A 21,886-nucleotide genomic window follows, 5' to 3' on the forward strand; every position below is an offset into this window, starting at 1 on the left:
ATTGGTCTCTGTAGCAAAACCTTCTTTACACACCTTCATAATGTTCATATTTTTATCATAAGACCCAATAATTACTGAATGCCATTCTCCAGGTTTTCTTCACAATATGTAGGACACTGAGTTTTTATGGAATATTAGCAGTCCAACTAGTATTGATTTACTACCACACTATGTATGGAATATTAGGAGTCCAACTAGTACTGATTTACTACCACACTATGTATGGAATACATAAAATACATATTTTCTGTGTTTTAAAACACATGCAATACGAGTTGTCTGCGTTTTAAAATACGTTTGCAATGTATTTACAAATACATGTATTTTAAGTACTGTCTGGTTCCCAAGCGGTGGGTGTGCAAAAGCTTTGCTTTTTCAATGAAAAAAAAAAATCCCCCCTGAAAAAGCAAAAGTTTTCATCATGAATTAGTAACAAACCCCAATGGGTTTTTTTCTTTCAATAATGTCATGAAGAAATTAACGCAAAAACAATCTATGAAAAATAAATTACAACAAATGTTTAGGAAGTAGTGAAAATAGCCAGATCTACAAGCGCACAATGTGGCGCGAAGCGACACGTTGTGAGCTTGTAGATCTGCTATTTCCACTAGATTGGGTCGAATGTCTAATTTCTGCTTTGAGTCACGGGGCTGAAAAGTTCGGGGAAACCAAACACTGCCCTCCTAGTGGCCACCGCGTGCACCTCCGGCCTATCAGGAGCCAGCAGACACCGCGTGCACCCGGCTGACCAGCACCTCCAGCCTATCAGGAGCCAGCAGACACACGTCCAGCACCACCACCAGAGGGGTCTCCTTTAGGTCCTCTGCCGTCGACACCAAGGCCTCTGCAGGAAAACCAATGACCAAGAAATACACACATCAGAAAACAACGAAAATAACAGAACTTTGAATCTGCCATCAGTCAGTTTTAGTTTCAGACTAATGAGAACATAATTTTGCTTATTTCACTGTCCACTGACATGAAATGGCACAAGGGAAGGACTCCACAAAAAGACCAGCCGCAAAAAACGGCGCACGCTGCGCGCGCCCACACATGTGCCCTTTTCTGGAGTTTGTGCCCCTGCCCCCTCTCAGTGCTCTCTGCACGGCCCTGTCGGTCGGTGTGAGCTCGCCACCGTCGGTGTGTGAATGTGCGAAGTGAGGACGCTGGCGTCGACTGTTCGCCGCTTCACCTCCCAATGTATGAATGAATGAACCTTCACCTCCCAATGTATGAATGAATGAACCATTGTAAAGCGCTTTGAGCACTTGGAAAAGCGCTATAAAAATGCAATTAATTATTCATTATTTTAAATAGAGTTTAAACAGGTTTATGTGTCAGTAAATGGCATCATCATTGTCATAACGGAGCCTGCACACATCATCATTTTTCGACAGCGGTCGAGATCATGGATTTCACAATGCCACGCCAGGCTTCCCGGTCCTTTATTGGCATCCCCAGTTCCTGCTTAATGATGCATGTGTCCCTAGCGATGACATCAGGGAATGACAGTTTTCTACCTCTGGTCTGCTTTGAGGCAGGACTCCAGAGAAGATATAACCTTATTGTCAGCTCTGTAGCAGTGGCCGGAAAACTGTGTTCTTCTGGACCAACTAGTGAAGAAACACGGGGAAGGTTGCCGTATATTAGATAAGTCGATGGGTGGACTAGTGAAGAAACACGGGGAAGGTTGCCGTATATTAGATCAGTCGATGGGTGGCTCTTCCAAGAGAGGTTTTGAACTCTCATTAGAAGGCGTCTGTAATTGTAAGTGCCATCCAGTGTTGATTTATTCGACTAAAACTAAGACGAAAAATGTTCGTCGACTACATTTTTTAGTAGACTAAAATGTTAGGAAGGGACTAGTTTACAATTACTTGCATGCTGGAAATAGCAAGATCTGCTATTTTCAGCAGGTGAAAAAACAGTCATTACGACGGCATGAAGGCCCGACAAAATACATTTTAGTCGACTAAATCAACTGTAGATGTAGTTGACTAAAATCTCATGATATTTAGTCGACTAAAACTAGACCAACACCCTAAGACATTCCAGGTGACTAAAATGTGACTCAAACAAAATGAAAACTTTTCAAGAGACTATGACTAAAACTAAAATAGAAATTTGCAACCATCCAGCATTGGCTTCCGGTTGTTTTTAGGATTGATTTAAAAATTATTTTACATTTAAAATAAAGCTCTCAAAGGTCTCGTAACTTTGCACATTAAATACTGGTTCATTTTTGGAACCAGACATTCAAAATCTATTCCAATCCGTCAACAAGGCCTGCCATATGCACTGGAAAAATATGTGCGTGGCATTTCTTTTTAAAACAATGTTTTGTCATATAGGAAAACTATTGGTGGAGAGGTTTATCTAACCCATGTTATGCTTAGCTGTGATTGGACCATAGCAGTTTGGGGAGGGGCTATAGGTCAATTGACGACGGAAAAGTGCGGACGCAAATTGTGATTGGCCAGAATGAGATGATATATGATGAAAAGAGCGCCCCTCACTGCACACAGGTGTGATTTTTAATTGAACTAGGGATCTTCCTGGGGTCTGAAATAAAGGCTGATGTCACTTCCTGTGTCACCTGGTTGAGGAGGGGCCGCGGGGTCGCTCGGAGGGCAGAGGAACCCGGACGTGAGGCAGGACAGCAGGGTCCTGGGCCGGGGGTCCCTCTGGGGGTCCCAGACCACGCCCACAGCTCGGGGGTCCTCTGAACTCCCCACGGGAAGGAAGGCAGCGTCGATGGCGACATCCCTATTCAGGCCTGTTCAAAAACAAACAGTCATATGAACTCATCCTAAATACAGAGAATAAACAGAAATAAGTCATGTTACCTAGTTTTGTAACTTCCAGTCACTCGTCCTAGACTCTTCTCCCTTCTCTAAAACACCCTGGACAACGCTCCACACGTCCCAGACTCTTCTCCCTTGTCTAAAAAACCCTGGACAACGCTCCACACATCCTAGACTCATACTACACATTCCCATTGACAATGAATGTAGAATTTACGTCATATGTGACCAGATTTGACTGAGAGACTACCATCGCGCAAATTCCAGCTTTTCACCAGAGGAGAAAAACTTATTTTTTCCAAAGATTAGTTAATAGCACAGGCAGACTCTTCACATACTAGAGCATGTCTTAAATATATGAAATAAATGCTTACACATGTAGCTAGGTGTAATGTTAGAGTCCACAGAAGACATGTAAATATGAAATAAATGCTTAAACATGTAGCTAGGTGTAATGTTAGAGTCCACAGAAGACATGTAAATATGAAATAAATGCTTAAACATGTAGCTAGGTGTAATGTTAGAGACCACAGAAGACATGTAAATATGAAATAAATGCTTACACATGTAGCTATAGGTGTAATGTTAGAGTCCACAGAAGACATGTAAATATGAAACGAGTAAGACGCGCAAACGCGAGAAGCGAACGCAGATCGTAAATTGCAATAACAATTCACCATGACTCAGCCATAACCATATAAGGAGTCCCCAAAGCAGCTATACGTCCAAATATGGAGTGTGTTGCATCAGCTCCATATATGGGCACAAAAGTCAAACAAATCACTCAGCTCCATATATGGGCACAAAGGGGACACACACACACAGACAGACAGACAGACAGACATGATCTGCTAGGTGTCATAGTAAGTGCTCACTGCGTTCGCAATCACTGCATTCGCAATAAATGCTTAAACATGTTATGTAGCTAGGTGTAATGTTAGAGTCCACAGAAGAAGTGAACCTTTCAAGCCTGTTTTCTCAACTCCCTGTTTCTCTGCAAGACATTTACTCAATAAGTAGGAATGCACAATTAATCGGTAGCATAATCGAAATAGGCCATATCGGTATCGGAACGGTCCCAAAATAATACAGATTATTTAATGGGTTTTCACCAGCAATAATATAATGGGCTTTCACCAGCCCTATGGGGCCTAGGCCCCCCTATAGGCTTGTTTCCATTGTGGTCCTCTGTATAATATCGGAATCGGTCAGATACGACCCTGACAATAATCGGAGATTGGATATCGGTCATAATTTCATAATCGTGCACCCCTATCTGACTATAAGCCATATCTCCAAAACTGGCGGGTCAAACCGAACAACCAACATGTCCATTTGAAGCTATGATTCCCTGCTTTCACGTGACATGAGAAAGGGTAATGTTACCTAGTATAGTGACTTGGTAGTACCCGGGACACTCCGCGTGGTCCCAGAGGTGGGCAGGGTGGGCATGGTGCCCGGGGGGGGTCCAGAGGGCGGGGTGCAGGTTGGCGCGGTGCAGCAGACGGTCCTTGAGGTCGTAGTGGAAGCTCTGTGCGAGGCTGTCCTGGAACAGACCCCCTCCTCGGCACAGGTGGGCCGAGAGCTCCGCTCTCTGCCCAGACCAGGAGGGGTTCACCCAGGACGGCCCGCTGTCGCCTGCTGTGCACGCACGCACGCACACACACGTGCACACACACACACACACACACACACACACACACACACACACACACACACACACACACACACACACACACACACACAGAGTATTACTGTGTGTCTTCCCCTCCCCCCTCTAATACCTTACTCTAATCCATCAATAAAGGCAACAAATCCCCCAAAAATCTATATATAAAAAAAACATGGTAAATTGTGCATTTTTATAAAGCACCTTTATCCAAGGCGCTTTACAGAGATTGTGCATTACATCCACCCATTCACACACCTTTACATAGATTGTGGATTACATGCATTACATTCACCCATTCACACACGCATTCACACACCTTTACATAGATTGTGGATTACATGCATTACGTTCACCCATTCACACACACATTCACACACCTTTACATAGATTGTGCATTACATTCACACACACATTCACACACCTTTACATAGATTGTGCATTACATTCACCCATTCACACACACATTCACACACCTTTACATAGATTGTGCATTACATTCACACACCGATGGCAGCGGAAACCATGCAAGGCACCAACCGGCACATCAGGAGTTCAGAGTCTTGCTCAAGGACACTTCGACAGTAACTCTGGGGGAGCCCACAGGGTTCGAACTGGCAACCTCACGGTTACCATCCAGCCACTCTACCCCTGAGCCACCGTCGCCCCCTAGTGGCCACTCTACCCTTGAGCCACCACCGCCCGCCTATGTATGGATGGACAGATGGACATGACGGCTGAGGTCAGAGGTCACTTCACATACCTTCCGGGTCAAGCTGTAGGTCATGTGATGGACTTGGAGGTGTGTCTTCATGTCGGTCAGCTGATGGACATGGAGGCGTGTCTTCATCACTGCTGCAGTCCACCGTGCTGTGGGTGGAAATTAACACTGCATTCTACAGATGTATGATATCTGAAAAACCCCATGTTTCTGTGTCAGTGGAGCTGCTTAAAAACCCCATGTTTCTGTGTCAGTGGAGCTGCTTAAAAACCCCATGTTTCTGTGTCAGTGGAGCTGCTTTAAAACCCCATGTTTCTGTGTCAGTGGAGCTGCTTTAAACCCCATGTTTCTGTGTCAGTGGAGCTGCCTTAAAACCCCATGTGTCTGTGTCAGTGGAGCTGCTTAAAAACCCCATGTTTCTGTGTCAGTGGAGCTGCTTAAAACCCCATGTTTCTGTGTCAGTGGAGCTGCCTTAAAACCCCATGTTTCTGTGTCAGTGGAGCTGCTTTAAAACCCCATGTTTCTGTGTCAGTGGAGCCGCTTTAAAACCCCATGTTTCTGTGTCAGTGGAGCTGCTTTAAAACCCCATGTTTCTGTGTCAGTGGTGCTGCTTTAAAACCCCATGTCTCTGTGTCAGTGGAGCTGCTTTAAAACCCCATGTTTCTGTGTCAGTGGAGCTGCTTAAAAACCCCATGTTTCTGTGTCTCAAAGGTTTTCATGTCATGGAGCCCAAAAACGATATGAAATTTGGCCGCCGACCCCCATCTTAAAATATGTAGTTACATAACAGAAAACAGTCCCATGGGTTGTTGTCGAAGAGTTGTTGGGTTGTTACGACGCGAAACCAAAACAGCATGGACAGCCTGTTGTAGTCCAAACAAACCCCTAGTTCACTTGCTTTGAACTCATTTTCCTAGCAGCCCAGAGGATGGGTTGATTTCCGTTTTCGTCATCATAACGCGACGGCCTCGTCACCAGGTCCGCGACAAATCCGCTTTCTTTTTAATTATTAAAAATCACACCCGTGTGAACTGAATGGTGCACCGAGTGCTGCGCTACGAGCTTGTAGAGCTTGTAGTGTATAACACAATGATTTAAACACCAAAAGGGGTTCCTCCCATCCAGAATGTGTTAACTACCATAAGTATAATATAATAGGGTATAATAATTTTCCTTATACTCTACTACATCTATAAAGGCAAATATTGTAACTTTTTACTCCACAATTATCATTAAGCGTTTGGGTAGGTACCCTCACAAAAAACATGCAGTAATCCTGGTCTCTAAACTGCCTCCCCCTGGCCAGCCGGGGCGCCTGATGGAGGGGAAAGGAACTGGTCTCTATACTGCCTTCCCCTGGCCAGCCGGGGCGTCTGATGGAGGGGAAAGGAACTGGTCTCTATACTGCCTCCCCCTGGCCAGCCGGGGCGCCTGATGGAGGGGAAAGGAACTGGTCTCTATACTGCCTCCCCTGGCTCCCTCCTTCCACGTGCTACGTCCAACCAGGGAAACTCCCTCCTGTCAGGTGAAAAGGAGCGACTTGGACACTCAGGCATGAAGGAAGTTCAAGTCTGTTGCTCTCCCCAGGTTGGCGGAGGGTGTGTAGAGCCCATGATCAAATTAGATAATTGACGCAGTCCAGGGGTGAGAAATGGGTTACAAAATCGTGGGATAAAAATGTATAAATAAAAAGAAAAAAGGAAACTTTGGTTACTGAGCTTTCCGGCACAAATGAAGCACCTGGTGAGAACAGAGGACTTTAATCGAGGCGATCTTTACCTGTCCTGAAGCTTTCTTTTTCGCGTGTTTGCCAAGCCGTTGCGGGCAGGGGGCTCCTCTGTCGTGTGGTCACCGTGTGGGGGGGCCGACACCTCTAAGGACCCCTCCTCTGGGACCTGGGGACAACCAGCAGAATCACCATGCATGCTTTGGCAATGTCTCGGGACCCCCGCCCCGCCCCCCCAATATAAATTGACTGCTACAATAACCTTAATACTAGAGGCAATACACCATAAATAAATACTGAAACCAGATATAATTATTAGTGAAGGTGTATGCATATAATGTGTAATATGTAAACTCTTCATTTCCATTTTCCAGCGATTCAGTTGCAAAAAAACCCCCCCACAGATTGAGAACCCCTGATCTGGGGCGAGCGGAAGTGACTCGTCTTGTAAACTCATAGTGCGGATCTCTTTGGCCCTGGCGCCACCTTATGGCTTATAGGGGTAGCGTGCATTGTGTCAAGTGCAGTAACAGTTAAAAAACAGCACATTTTAGGAAAACATTGCTCTTATTTTACCAGAGACAGATATCTGGTTTTGTGTTCATAGAAGACAGAGCTCTCTGGACACGTTCAGGTGTTTAGACAGATATCTGGTGTTGTGTTTATAGAAGATAGAGCTCTGGACACGTTCAGGTGTTTAGACAGATATCTGGTGTTGTGTTTATAGAAGACAGAGAAGACAGAGCTCTGGACACGTTCAGGTGTTTAGACAGATATCTGGTGTTGTGTTTATAGAAGACAGAGCTCTGGACACGTTCAGGTGTTTAGACAGATATCTGGTGTTGTGAGCTTGCAGATCTGCTATTTTTAGATGTCAGTACCTGATGCAGTGGCGTGCACAGACATTTAGAGGGGCGGGTGCTCAAGTGCAAAAAGGGCACCTTGTGCAGCGTGTGGAACCGGCTGGTTAGGGTTATATATATATATTAATAGTGTGAGATTTATAGATTGTGGGGCCTAAATAATATATTAGAAGCGTTTTATCAAGAATTGATAAAACGTCACCATGGTCCAGACTCCACATACTGTACAGTGTACTGTACACTATACAAAGAAAATTGCACCCCCTAGTGTATCTCTGCACACCACTGACCTGATGGTCAGGGTGTTGGTGGTCAGTACCTGGTGGTCAGGGTTCTGGTGGTCAGGGTTCTTGTGGTCAGGGTTCCGGTGGTCAGGGTTCTGAGGACGGGTCCGGTACGTGACGGCCACGATGTGTCCCTGCAGTGCCACTCTCCTGTGCTCTCTGTACTGAAGAGATTCTAACTCCGTCTTCAGATCAGCTGCAGCCAGCAGAGGGATGGCAGCTGGAAGACCATCAATCAATCAATCAATCAATCAATATCAGAGGAATAGCAGCTGGAAGTTCACAAGAGAACAGAAATAAGAACTCTGTCGAGTGCCTACTTGCGCTTTGCACACAAGTAGGCCATAAATGACCTACTAGTGCGCAAGCAGAGCGCACAAAGTACTGTCAACCACTACGAACTTTGAAATCTCTGGCTCACAATGGTGACGTAATAAAGCTAGGTTTCAGATTACATATATACATGTATGTATATGTAAGTCGTATATATGTAATTTGTAAGTTGATTATCAGTATACTGTGGTTACTTGGGTCGTTTGATGCGTATGCCCCATAGCAGCATATGACGTGACCAATGCCAGGGTATAACTGGCTCTCGATGGTGACGTAATAATATGTTTCAGTGTCGGGTGGATTAAAGGTAACTAGACCTGTACGTGCCGGTCGCAGTCGGCCACCGGCCTACTTGGGAAAGACTCAACTTGGGAACCTAATGATATACGTTGCCATAGCACCCGTTTTTACTGTCAGCCGGTGTCCCACATGGAGATCTGTGTATGTGCCTGTGTGTGAAGACTTCAAACTGACTGTGAAAAGTGTACTGGAAATTGCACAGGTGAAAGAAGTTGGCCTCATTAGGCCCACTGGCAGAGCCTGACCAGAGCCTTTTGTGGTGGTTCTGGAGAACCGTGGGTCCGACCGACTCGATACCTGGCACTGCACTCCCTGTGGGGGTGTGGAGCGCGTGTGCCGAATGTGAAGTCGGTGGGTCAAACGGTTCTCGAGTTACATGCATTACATTACGTGGCGCATTTATAGTTGGATGCCCCTATGTATACATGTATGTAATCTGAAACCAATGCCATATCAAGCACAAATTAATCATTACGTCATACGCTGGCACGGACGAACAACATTACTTGCATGCTCTGCTTGCGCAAGTAATGATATCAGAGTAATGATTTACAGTGTAAATAATTATAACATGAGTTTAGCCTGGACTACAGACCGCCTGAGTGTCAAATCTAGCCTGGACCACAGACTGACTGAGTGTCAAATCTAGCCTGGACCACAGACTGACTGAGTGTCAAATCTAGCCTCATGGACCACAGACTGACTGAGTGTAAGATCCTATGTACCCTCCCCAGGGGGCTTGGAGTAGCAGTAATGACCTCCCACAGAGGACTAACCTGGGCCAGGGTCCTCAGGGGGCTGGGTGAAGGTGGGAGGGGGCTGGGGGTAGCAGTAGTGACCCCCCACAGAGCAGCGGCCCATGGTCACATGGTCTTTCAGGGTCTTGGTCCACTGGAGGAAGCCCTTCACTCTGGGGTCACACACGTACGGCTGACCTTTGTGTCCTCCTGTCGTTGGAAAACAAAATGGACGCCATCAGACAGTTCCTCCACTAAAACACAGAGGATGTTCTCAACCTTTTCAGGGCGCAGATACCATCGTTTCAACTGGGGAAAATAACCATATTATAACTGGGGACTCCCCCAAAATAATCATATTTTAACTGGGGACCAGTGTTGTTTTTGGCAGGCTTTTTTTAGATTTAGTCAGTCTTAGTCTTTTGGACGAAATGCTTATTAGTTTTGGTCACTCTTAGTCATTTGGTCAAAATGCTTAATTAGTCTTAATCAGTCTTAGTCATTTCTATCCTTGATAGTTTTAGTCTAGTTGTAGTCGACGGAAACTCCTAAGGGTTTTAGTCAGTTTTAGTCATTTTAGTCGACGAAAACGTAAAAGGTTTTAGTCAAAAATTTAAAAATGTCTTTAAATAAAATGTCTATAGCGTACAGGTATTAATACATTGGCATTGGAATCAAGGTTGACAGGTTCTACAACTTGTAACAGTTAAAAATAAAATGGAAAGAAAGGAAGCGCCAGCACACAATAAATGCCGTTTATGTTTGCCATTTCATGTTTGTGTGACTTCTTGACTGGGAAAGACCTGTTGCTGTTACGTTCGGTTCCCTTCCCTAATGTGTCTCTGGATAAACAGCAGCAACACACGTGTCTGCTGTAACATTAGACTTTGTTCGTCAATCCACTAACATTTTCGTCTAGCCTCGTCTCGTCAATGATAACACACACACACACACACATCTCGTCATCAAACAGAGCTGATTTAGCTCGTCAGCGCCAGTCTTGTCCCGAATTATTTTAGTGTCGTTCGTCAACGTCATGTCTTAGTCCTGGAAAAAGGGGCGTTGACGTCGTCATTTACGTTATCGTCATGCCTGACGAAAACAACACTGCTGGGGACCCCCCGAAATAATCATATTTTAACTGTGGACCCCCCGAAATAATCATATTTTAACTGGGGATGAAAACTAAAACTAGACAAAAACTAAAATAATTCAGAGGAATGTGACTAAAAACTAAATGGAAATGTATCAGAACACTACTGACAAAAAACAAAATAAAAGTTTTCCATCAGAATTACACTGTATCAGTGTTGTTGAGACACACGCACGTGCATGCGCACACACTTGTTCTTTCTGTTCAGCTGAATGGTTACAGATGGACTCACCGGTGATGAATGGTTACAGATGGACTCACCGGTGATGAATGGTTACAGATGGACTCACCGGTGATGAATGGTTACAGATGGACTCACCGGTGATGAATGGTTACAGATGGACTCACCGGTGATGAATGGTTACAGATGGACTCACCGGTGATGAATGTTAACAGATGGACTCACCGGTGATGAATGTTTACAGATGGACTCACCGGTGATGAATGGTTACAGATGGACTCACCGGTGATGAATGGTTACAGATGGACTCACCGGTGATGAATGGTAACAGATGGACTCACCGGTGATGAATGGTTACAGATGGACTCACCGGTGATGAATGTTTACAGATGGACTCACCGGTGATGAATGGTAACAGATGGACTCACCGGTGATGAATGGTTACAGATGGACTCACCGGTGATGAATGGTAACAGATGGACTCACCGGTGATGAATGGTTACAGATGGACTCACCGGTGATGAATGGTAACAGATGGACTCACCGGTGATGAATGGTTACAGATGGACTCACCGGTGATGAATGTTTACAGATGGACTCACCGGTGATGAATGGTAACAGATGGACTCACCGGTGATGAATGGTTACAGATGGACTCACCGGTGATGAATGGTTACAGATGGACTCACCGGTGATGAATGTTTACAGAGGGACTCACCGGTGATGAATGTTTACAGATGGACTCACCGGTGATGAATGGTTACAGACGGACTCACCGGTGATGAATGTTTACAGATGGACTCTCCGGTGATGAATTGTTACAGATGGACTCACCGGTGATGAATGGTTACAGATGGACTCACCGGTGATGAAAGGTTACAGATGGACTCACCGGTGATGAAAGGTTACAGATGGACTCACCGGTGATGAATTGTTACAGATGGACTCACCGGTGATGAATGTTTACAGATGGACTCACCGGTGGTGAATGGTTACAGATGGACTCACCGGTGATGAAGATCTCGGTCTCACAGCTGCTAGTGAGGTACGGTAACGAGCCGGTCACCTGACACACCCTCATCTGGGTGCACACTAGGTACGTCACTGGGAAAATACACAGGTAAGACATATCTGAACATTATAACCACACCTGGGGGTCAATTAATATTATAACCACACATGGGGGTATATTAGCGTAATGTCACTATTATAACCACACCTGGGGGTCTATTAGCGTAGTTCATTCCATAGTTTAGATTGGGAGTGAGTCTGTAGTTCTGACTGTAATAAAAAGTTCATTCCATAGTTTGGATTGGGAGTGAGTCTGTAGTTCTGACTGTAATAAGAAGTTCATTCCATAGTTTAGATTGGGAGTGAGTCTGCAGTTCTGACTGTAATAAGAAGTTAATTCCATAGTTTAGATTGGGAGTGAGTCTGTAGTTCTGACTGTAATAAGAAGTTCATTCCATAGTTTAGATTGGGAGTGAGTCTGCAGTTCTGACTGTAATGGGAAGACAAAGTACTCTAATGATGTAAGTACAGCTAACAATGCTGCAATATAGAAATACTCTGTGACAAGTAAAAGTCCACTAAATATATTGTCATCTAAAAGTGCTTAAAGTACCAAAGGGTTGGACGTACTGGGACAGATGGCGTTGAAGACCTCGGGGCGAGACGGGGAGAAGATCTGGAGGATGAACGGATGTCTGGACGTCCCGTCCACCGCGTGGACCCACCGGACCGTCCAGAACTTATCTAGAAACATTAAACACATTTAATAACCAACCAACCAATCAGAGACAGAGACAGAGACAGAGACAGAGACAGAGACAGAGACAGAGACAGAGACAGAGACACGGACGGACGGTGGACGGACAGACAGACAGACAGACAGACAGACAGACAGACAGACAGACAGACAGACAGACAGACAGACAGACAGACAGACAGACAGACAGACAGACAGACAGACAGACAGACAGACAGACAGACAGACAGACAGACAGACCGTACCCTGGTCTTTGGTCTTGCTGCTTTCCTTCAGTCTCTCAACACGACTCACGTACGTCACCATACCGATGACATCACAGGCCAATCCGCTGGGCGCGCTGTCCAAGTCCGACCTGGAAGGAGCACACACGCACGCACGCACACACACACACACACACACACACACACACACACACACACACACACACAATGGTACCAACATCAATACAGAATGGAATTGTGGACAACATGTTGTCCAACGACAACTACATATTCGTTAGTTTTGGGTCTGAGAGGCTAAATCTCAGGGTTGCGTTCCGTGGCTCAAATACCCCAAAAAAGAATAATGGGCCTTGATATGAAAAGGCTAGAATGGGATGAGAGGAGGGGGCTCAGGGGAATGTTTTGTATTTGTTTCTAGTCACATTTTTGGAATGACACGTTGTGAGCTTGTAGATCTGCTATTTTCAGCATGCAACCAAGTGTAAAATGACTTATACTGGATCTATTGTTCACTAGTCCCTTCCTAACATTTTAGTCTAATTTCTATTTGTTGACGAAATTGTCAGTATATTTAGTCTTAGTTTTAGTCGACGAAAACAACACTACAGGGTTATGAGGGGGGGGCTCAGGGTTACCTGCTGGTGAACTGGTAGCAGACCTGGGGAAGACCCCACTGAGACGGAACACATCTGGGAGGGACTACGGTGATGGATGCAGCCGGACTCCAGGGATTCAGACCGATCTCTGACACACAGAAACACATCACGTTAGACTCCAGGGATTCAGACCGATCTCTGACACACAGAGACACATCACGTTAGACTCCAGGGATTCAGACCGATCTCTGACACACAGAGACACATCACGTTAGACTCCAGGGAGGTAACTATTCCACAACCTCTGAATACTATATGTAGAGTCTGAGTAATCGGTTTGTCATTTCCATTCACAAAAATATATTTTAAAATATCTTTAGAGCTTATTTTTTTATTTCCATTTCTGCTAAGCAACAAGCTACTGTATGTATGCTTAGATGATTTCTATTCATAAATGTGTGTGACTGTAAAGACAAAACGGAAGTGGGGAGGAGGCTTCACTTCCGCTTTATATTTCACTCATGATCAGAGCTTCCGTTGCTCCAGACTGTACGACGGAAGCATTTATATTTCACTCATGATCAGAGCTTCCGTTGCTCCAGACTGTATGACAGAAGCATTTATATTTCACTCGTGATCAGAGCTTCCGTTGCTCCAGACTGTATGACGGAAGCATTTATATTTCACTCGTGATCAGAGCTTCCGTTGCTCCAGACTGTATGACGGAAGCATGTATATTTTATTCATGATCAGAGCTTCCGTTGCTCCAGACTGTATGACGGAAGCATTTATATTTCACTCATGATCAGAGCTTCCGTTGCTCCAGACTGTATGACGGAAGCATTTATATTTCACTCGTGATCAGAGCTTCTGTTGCTCCAGACTGTATGACGGAAGCATTTATATTTCATTCGTGATCAGAGCTTCCGTTGCTCCAGACTGTACGACGGAAGCGTTTGAAAATTGCGAGAGGCAACCGTCTGCAGGCAACGCAAGACGATCTCCTTCATAACCTACAGTACCTACTGATCTGAACATCTTCATAACGTACCTACTGATCTGAACATCTTCATAACGTATAACGTACCCAGTGATCTGAACATCTTCCTAACGTACCCACTGATCTGTAGACCCTCAGTCCGTGGTGCAGCATGTGAGGTCTGGACCTCTTGCAGTAGCTCTGCTTCAGAGTGTATCCGTGCAGGTAGAGAACCGTGCCCACGCTCAGCCTGAGGTACCACTCTGGACACAGCTCGTTCCACAGAACCACGGACATGACGCCGCTCTGGTCCGCCACCTCCAAGTACGCCTGGAACACACAGAACCACAGACATGATACAACTCACACAGAACCACAGACATGATACAACTCACACAGAACCACAGACATGACACAAACACACAAGACACGATTCAACTGACACAGAATCACAGACATGATACAACTGACACAGAACCACAGACATGATACAAACACACAAGACATGATTCAACTGACACATAATCACAGACATGATACAACTGACACAGAACCACAGACATGATACAACTCCCACAGAACCACAGACATGATACAACTCACACTAACGTGGGAACTTTGGTCAATTCCTTTACACCCAAAATATGAGCGTAAACGGCTTAGTGAATCAGGACGGATAAGGGATCTTGTGTCCTTCTCACCTGGTACGGATAAGGGATCTTGTGTCCTTCTCACCTGGTACGGATAAGGGATCTTGTGTCCAGGCTTCCCGTAGTAGCGCAGCCTGGACTTCTGTAGGATCCTGACCAGCAGAGGGGGCAGTTTACGCTGGAACCCTGAACAGGACTCCAACTCACGGAGGAGCATGATCCTGGACACTGTTGAAAGACAGAAAAATGTTTTATCTCACAATTTTGTAAGCCATTTTTTTCACCCAGTGTCAATTATCTGATGTAATCCTGGGGGCTACACTTCCTCTGCCAGGGGAGAGTTACCCCGGACGGAGATATGAGTTAAAAACGTTTGCTCTGAAAGAATATATATTCAAAGATTTGTGCCACATTCTGAGGATTTTTCAAAGATAGCAGATCTACAAGCTCGTAGCACGGCACTCTGTGCTACAAACGAAGATATGGTCATGAAGTGTTCCTACTCTATATATGGTCATGAAGCGTTCCTACTGGCATAGCACTTACCCTACCCCCTTAGATAGCAATTCTGTAGACTTACGGCCAAGCTACACCAGGCAATTTTGCGCATGTGTGTATGCGTTTACTGCGCGCGTACAGTGCGTTTGGATAGGACCAATATATGTCAATGATACCAGCTACACCAGACGCACGGATACGGCAGGCCATCCTACACGTGCTCTAAATATAGGATGGGTTCTAAATGTTTTACGTGCGTCGTATGCCCCCATGCGCGCGTATATATATCCTCCCGGAATGTCCCGCACAAACCTGCCGCACGTCTGACAGATCGATGTAGCCAGGGCATTTGGCTTACGCACGCACGGTCCGCACGTTTAGAGTAAACGGGAGAAAAAAGCCTGGTGTAGCTTGGCCGTGAGATAGCATTTGATAGAGATTTATAGCATGTTATGTAGACAGCACTATAATTGCATATGTGATGTATGATCATTTTTTGTTCTCGCTCTGGATTAAGAGCGAGAATTTAGGCTAAATGCCTAAATTGTCCTTACCGTCTAACACCACAGTGCTGGGGGGTCCCTGGGGGGTCCTTACCGTCTAACACCACAGTGCTGGGGGGTCCCTGGGGGGTCCTTACCGTCTAACACCACAGTGCTGGGGGGTCCCTGGGGGGTCCTTACCGTCTAACACCACAGTGCTGGGGGGTCCCTGGGGGGTCCTTACCGTCTAACACCACAGTGCTGGGGGGTCCCTGGAGGGTCCTTACCGTCTAACACCACAGTGCTGGGGGGTCCCTGGGGGGTCCTTACCGTCTAACACCACAGTGCTGGGGGGTCCCTGGAGGGTCCTTACCGTCTAACACCACAGTGCTGGGGGGTCCTTACCGTCTAACACCACAGTGCTGGGGGGTCCCTGGAGGGTCCTTACCGTCTAACACCACAGTGCTGGGGGGTCCCTGGGGGGTCCTTACCGTCTAACACCACAGTGCTGGGGGGTCCCTGGAGGGTCCTTACCGTCTAACACCACAGTGCTGGGGGGTCCCTGGAGGGTCCTTACCGTCTAACACCACAGTGCTGGGGGGTCCTTACCGTCTAACACCACAGTGCTGGGGGGTCCCTGGGGGGTCCTTACCGTCTAACACCACAGTGCTGGGGGGTCCCTGGGGGGTCCTTACCGTCTAACACCACAGTGCTGGGGGGTCCCTGGGGGGTCCTTACCGTCTAACACCACAGTGCTGGGGGGTCCTTACCGTCTAACACCACAGTGCTGGGGGGTCCTTACCGTCTAACACCACAGTGCTGGGGGGTCCCTGGGGGGTCCTTACCGTCTAACACCACAGTGCTGGGGGGTCCCTGGGGGGTCCTTACCGTCTAACACCACAGTGCTGGGGGGTCCTTACCGTCTAACACCACAGTGCTGGGGGGTCCCTGGGGGGTCCTTACCGTCTAACACCACAGTGCTGGGGGGTCCCTGGGGGGGGCCCCGCCACACGCTGCCTTCGGGGTCCTCATCGTTCCACAAGGGGAGGTAGTGCTTCCTGCTCAGCTGAAGGGGCGTGGTGTCGTACTGCACTGCCTGTCACAGATGATTGACAGCCCATTATTGATGATGTCACAGACGATTGACAGCCCATTATTGATGATGTCACAGACGATTGACAGCCCATTATTGATGATGTCACAGACGATTGACAGCCCATTATTGATGATGTCACAGACGATTGACAGCCCATTATTGATGATGTCACAGATGATTGATGAAATGTTGTGACTTTTTTGCTTACATTTTGTCAGGTACCTAAATGGATTGTTATTTGTATACATTTTGTAAACCGGATCAAATCAGATCAAATTCAGAGAAATAAGAAGAATCAAGAGAAATTACGATTCTTAAAACTCCGTAGACGCCATAAGACCAGCGGAACTTTCATTTCCGTTTTTTACATTTATTTTCCCCATCGCACCACAGCCGGAGTGTTATGAGCGCGTACAGGACACCGATGTGAACCATAATCAATTGATATTAAAACAGCCGTCAAAAGGCGAACTCGGCACCAAATAAGAAAATTACAGAAAATGACATAATTTAAAAAAATAAACGCCAAATGGACTTAGACTTTGATTGAATAATTGATTGAACACGTCTGTACTATGATTTGATTTGGCTGTGTTCTAAATTAAAGTGTTAGTGTTGATTGTCGTGTATCAATCTAATTATAGTAAACTAATACTATTATACTAAAAAAGATAAAGATGAAGGGAAAAGAGACCTTTTTACAGTACAATAATGTTTCAAGTTTACACATAAACAGGCCAACGGCATAAACAATATTAGTTTGCCTCTTCTACAAAAGAAAAGTTACTGTCGCGCCTGCCAAACTGTCATTCTCTTGTATTATATATCGTACTTGTATAATGTATTTATTTCCGACCACGGAGTAACCTCGCGGCAGACTATCCAGCATGTATCTTCCACCTGGTAAGGCAGTGTCGGCAATCAGAGGCAGGCGGGGCATGTTTATACTCGGACGTAGGGAAAAAATAAAGGGAAGCTCCGCACATTCAGATCTGCGCACAATCAATGTATTTATTTAGCAAGCTTTCGGTCTACTGACCTTCTTCAGGCATATACTCGGACGTAGAAAAGATATACGCAGTCCCAACCCACGGTTTGGGAAACAGTGATGTATGTACGCAAATAACCACCACGGGTCTTACCGTCGCCGATGTTTCCAACACGCCGTCGCCTCTGGCCGCCACCAGGGGGAGCGAGTCGACGTCCGTCACGTTGGCCAGCACCGCGGACGCCTCCGAAAAAGAGGGGTCGCAGAGCGCGACCTTGGTGATGCAGACGTGACCTCCGCGGCCCACCCTGGTCTCGTCGTGAACGAAGCGCCATTCCGTGAGGTTTAGGTGGACGCCGCTGCGCAGCGCGCTGCTCTGGACCAGCGGGTGGAGGCTGGGGTGGAGGAGGCACTTGGTCCGACACACCCCGTCCGTCAGCGTGATGTCATAGGAGGTGTGGGAGGAGTCACACTGCTTCTGAGGCGTAGGGCTGGGGGGGGGGGGCAGTCACACAATTTAACCCGTTTAGACCTGAGGACGATTCTACGAAATGTCTTCTAAAATCCTGACAGTTTTCTGAAAAAGCCATGTTTCTATGTCAGTCGTTCTAAAATGGTAAATGGTGCATTTATATAGCACCTTTATCCAAGGCGCTTTACATAGATTGTGCATTACATTCACCCATTCACACACCATTACATAGATTGTGCATTACATTCACCCATTCACACACCTTTACATAGATTGTGCATTACATTCACACACCTTTACATAGATTGTGCATTACATTCACACACCTTTACATAGATTGTGCATTACATTCACCCATTCACACACCTTTACATAGATTGTGCATTACATTCACCCATTCACACATTCCCACACTGATGGTAGAGGAAACCATGCAAGGCACCAACCTGCACATCAGGAGCAATCAGGGGTTCAGAGCCTTGCTCAAGGACACTTTGACACCAACTCTGGGGGGGCTCCCCAGCCAAAAAGCCCACAGCTCCCGATTCGATATCAATATCAATATTGCATCAGTGTTCCGTAAGAATATATGAATATCGGATTGTATAGAATTTGCCACGGACACATTTGTCCGTGTAAAGACATGTTGAGAACCCCTGGTACTAATGTTTACCGTGTCTGAGGAGGTGACAGGTATCTGTGGTACTAATGTTTACCGTGTCTGAGGAGGTGACAGGTATCTATGTGGTACTAATGTTTACCGTGTCTGAGGAGGTGACAGGTATCTGTGGCACTAATGTTTACCGTGTCTGAGGAGGTGACAGGTATCTGTGGCACTAATGTTTACCGTGTCTGAGGAGGTGACAGGTATCTGTGGCACTAATGTTTACCGTGTCTGAGGAGGTGACAGGTATCTGTGGTACTAATGTTTACCGTGTCTGAGGAGATGACAGGTATCTGTGGCACTAATGTTTACCGTGTCTGAGGAGGTGACAGGTATCTGTGGCACTAATGTTTACCGTGTCTGAGGAGGTGACAGGTATCTGTGGCACTAATGTTTACCGTGTCTGAGGAGGTGACAGGTATCTGTGGCACTAATGTTTACCGTGTCTGAGGAGGTGACAGGTATCTGTGGCACTAATGTTTACCGTGTCTGAGGAGGTGACAGGTATCTGTGGCACTAATGTTTACCGTGTCTGAGGAGGTGACAGGTATCTGTGGCACTAATGTTTACCGTGTCTGAGGAGGTGACAGGTATCTGTGGTACTAATGTTTACCGTGTCTGAGGAGGTGACAGGTATCTGTGGCACTAATGTTTACCGTGTCTGAGGAGGTGACAGGTATCTGTGGCACTAATGTTTACCGTGTCTGAGGAGGTGACAGGTATCTATGTGGTACTAATGTTTACCGTGTCTGAGGAGGTGACAGGTATCTGTGGTACTAATGTTTACCGTGTCTGAGGAGGTGACAGGTATCTGTGGCACTAATGTTTACCGTGTCTGAGGAGGTGACAGGTATCTGTGGCACTAATGTTTACCGTGTCTGAGGAGGTGACAGGTATCTGTGGCACTAATGTTTACCGTGTCTGAGGAGGTGACAGGTATCTGTGGCACTAATGTTTACCGTGTCTGAGGAGGTGACAGGTATCTGTGGCACTAATGTTTACCGTGTCTGAGGAGGTGACAGGTATCTATGTGGTACTAATGTTTACCGTGTCTGAGGAGGTGACAGGTATCTGTGGCACTAATGTTTACCGTGTCTGAGGAGGTGACAGGTATCTGTGGTACTAATGTTTACCGTGTCTGAGGAGGTGACAGGTATCTGTGCAGTCCGATGACGGCCACCGGCACCCGACACTCTGACGCACTGGAACCCAAAGTGGAACCGGAACCGGAACGCAGCCAGCGCTGCAGGAAAGACACGGATTCTGCTGCTGGAGTACCATCTGGAACCTGGAATGGAGTCATTGAGTGCGTGAGTGAGTCATGAATGAATGAATTAATGAATTAATGAATGAATGAATGAATGAATGAATGAAACAATGCATTTATATTTTTGTCCCCACAAAATGCGCTGTAGTGCCGAAATGATTTCGGCTCGTCAGAAATTTTTAGTAGCACCGAAGAGCCGACTTTAGGACGGTACCCGCACCCCCGAACCTCAAATGACGTCAAATTGTCGGATCTACAGAGCCGAACCGACTTTTATTCGGCTCTAAAATAGGAGTATGAATCGACCCTTACTCTTTCCCTCATGAAATGTTACCAACATCAACACAGCATGTTATCTCTCCTAATGGTACAAACATCATGTTCTCTCCTAATGGTACCAACATCATGTTATCTCTCCTAATGGTACCAACATCATGTTATCTCTCCTAATGGTACCAACATCATGTTATCTCTCCTAATGGTACCAACATCATGTTCTCTCTCCTAATCGTACCAACATCATGTTATCTCTCCTAATGGTACCAACATCATGTTATCTCTCCTAATGGTACCAACGTCATGCTATCTTATACAACAAAGAAAATCTTATACAACAAATAAACAACATATTCTTTAGATTATTTGGGTCTTTGACATGTAAAGGTTTGGGAACCACTGCTCTAAATGATAATGTAAGTTATGGAACATTACAGTACATAGCCTACCTGTAAGGTTCTGTCCATGTTTTACAACTCTGCTCCAACGTGTTGTTGTTAAATACAGTCTCACACACGTTACACACAAACTACGTTCATAATAACAACCACAAGTTCCACAACACGACACATAACTGGTGTTTCTGTACAATAATATTTAGAACAGACAGAAACTATGTATCTGTTATTAACTAGTGTTTCTGTCCACAGAGTTATACTTTAGATATTCATAACAGAATTATAGATAAATACTTTTGTCTTGTTTTATGTTCTGTTTTCCCCGCCATAACAAACAACACTAGAGCCGGGCGCACTTTGATTGCGTCACGGACAGTGTTGGTTGCCCTAACAACAACAACAACAACACTACAGCCGAGCGCACTTTGACTGCGTCTCGTACAGTGTTGGGTTGCCATATGTTGCGAGAGAAACAAGCCCTTTGGGTTCTCAACAAACCTTTGCTTGTCAAGGAGGACGACCACCACATTGACACTTATTCATCAGTCTGCGCTGCCTGCGGACCCCCGTTTGTATAACGGCTCTCAGTGACTTTCAACCGTTTTCATTTCATTTCAAGGACCCCCCAGTTTGACAGAACCACCACGAACAACTGAAATAACTAAATAAGTAACCAATATAAACCATATCATCAAATTTTATTATTTATTATTTAAATGATATTAAACTCACTTTTTGCATGTGTGGCAGGATGGGC

General features: G+C 45.8%; 1 protein-coding gene across 1 annotated transcript; it reads right to left on the reverse strand.

Moving 5' to 3' along the window:
* Positions 1-622: 622 nt before the first annotated feature.
* On the reverse strand, positions 623-21,369 carry LOC308323871 (RPA-related protein RADX-like). The gene is made up of 17 exons (XM_080775727.1): positions 21,181-21,369; positions 20,322-20,476; positions 18,207-18,543; positions 16,932-17,064; positions 15,074-15,216; positions 14,476-14,668; positions 13,399-13,507; positions 12,785-12,894; positions 12,413-12,526; positions 11,780-11,875; positions 9,477-9,647; positions 8,103-8,287; positions 6,974-7,089; positions 5,237-5,343; positions 4,191-4,445; positions 2,597-2,776; positions 623-844 (listed from the first exon to the last, which is right to left on the reverse strand). Exons 1-17 carry the CDS (start codon positions 21,196-21,198, stop codon positions 714-716), a joined length of 2,553 nt encoding a protein of 850 aa, XP_080631853.1. The 5' UTR covers positions 21,199-21,369; the 3' UTR covers positions 623-713.
* Between the last annotated feature and the right edge of the window lie 517 nt (positions 21,370-21,886).

The sequence above is a fragment of the Protomyctophum bolini genome, assembly GCF_963924005.1.
Source record: "Protomyctophum bolini genome assembly, chromosome: 11".
NCBI lineage: Eukaryota > Metazoa > Chordata > Actinopteri > Myctophiformes > Myctophidae > Protomyctophum > Protomyctophum bolini.

Excerpts from the sequence above, each read along its gene's own strand:
- LOC308323871 (XM_080775727.1), bottom strand. Across the intron at positions 15,217-16,931 it reads CAGCACTGTGGTGTTAGACG|TGTCCAGGATCATGCTCCTC; the intron begins GTAAGGACCCCC and ends GTCTTTCAACAG. Across the intron at positions 2,777-4,190 it reads CTACCAAGTCACTATACTAG|GCCTGAATAGGGATGTCGCC; the intron begins GTAACATTACCC and ends GTTTTTGAACAG.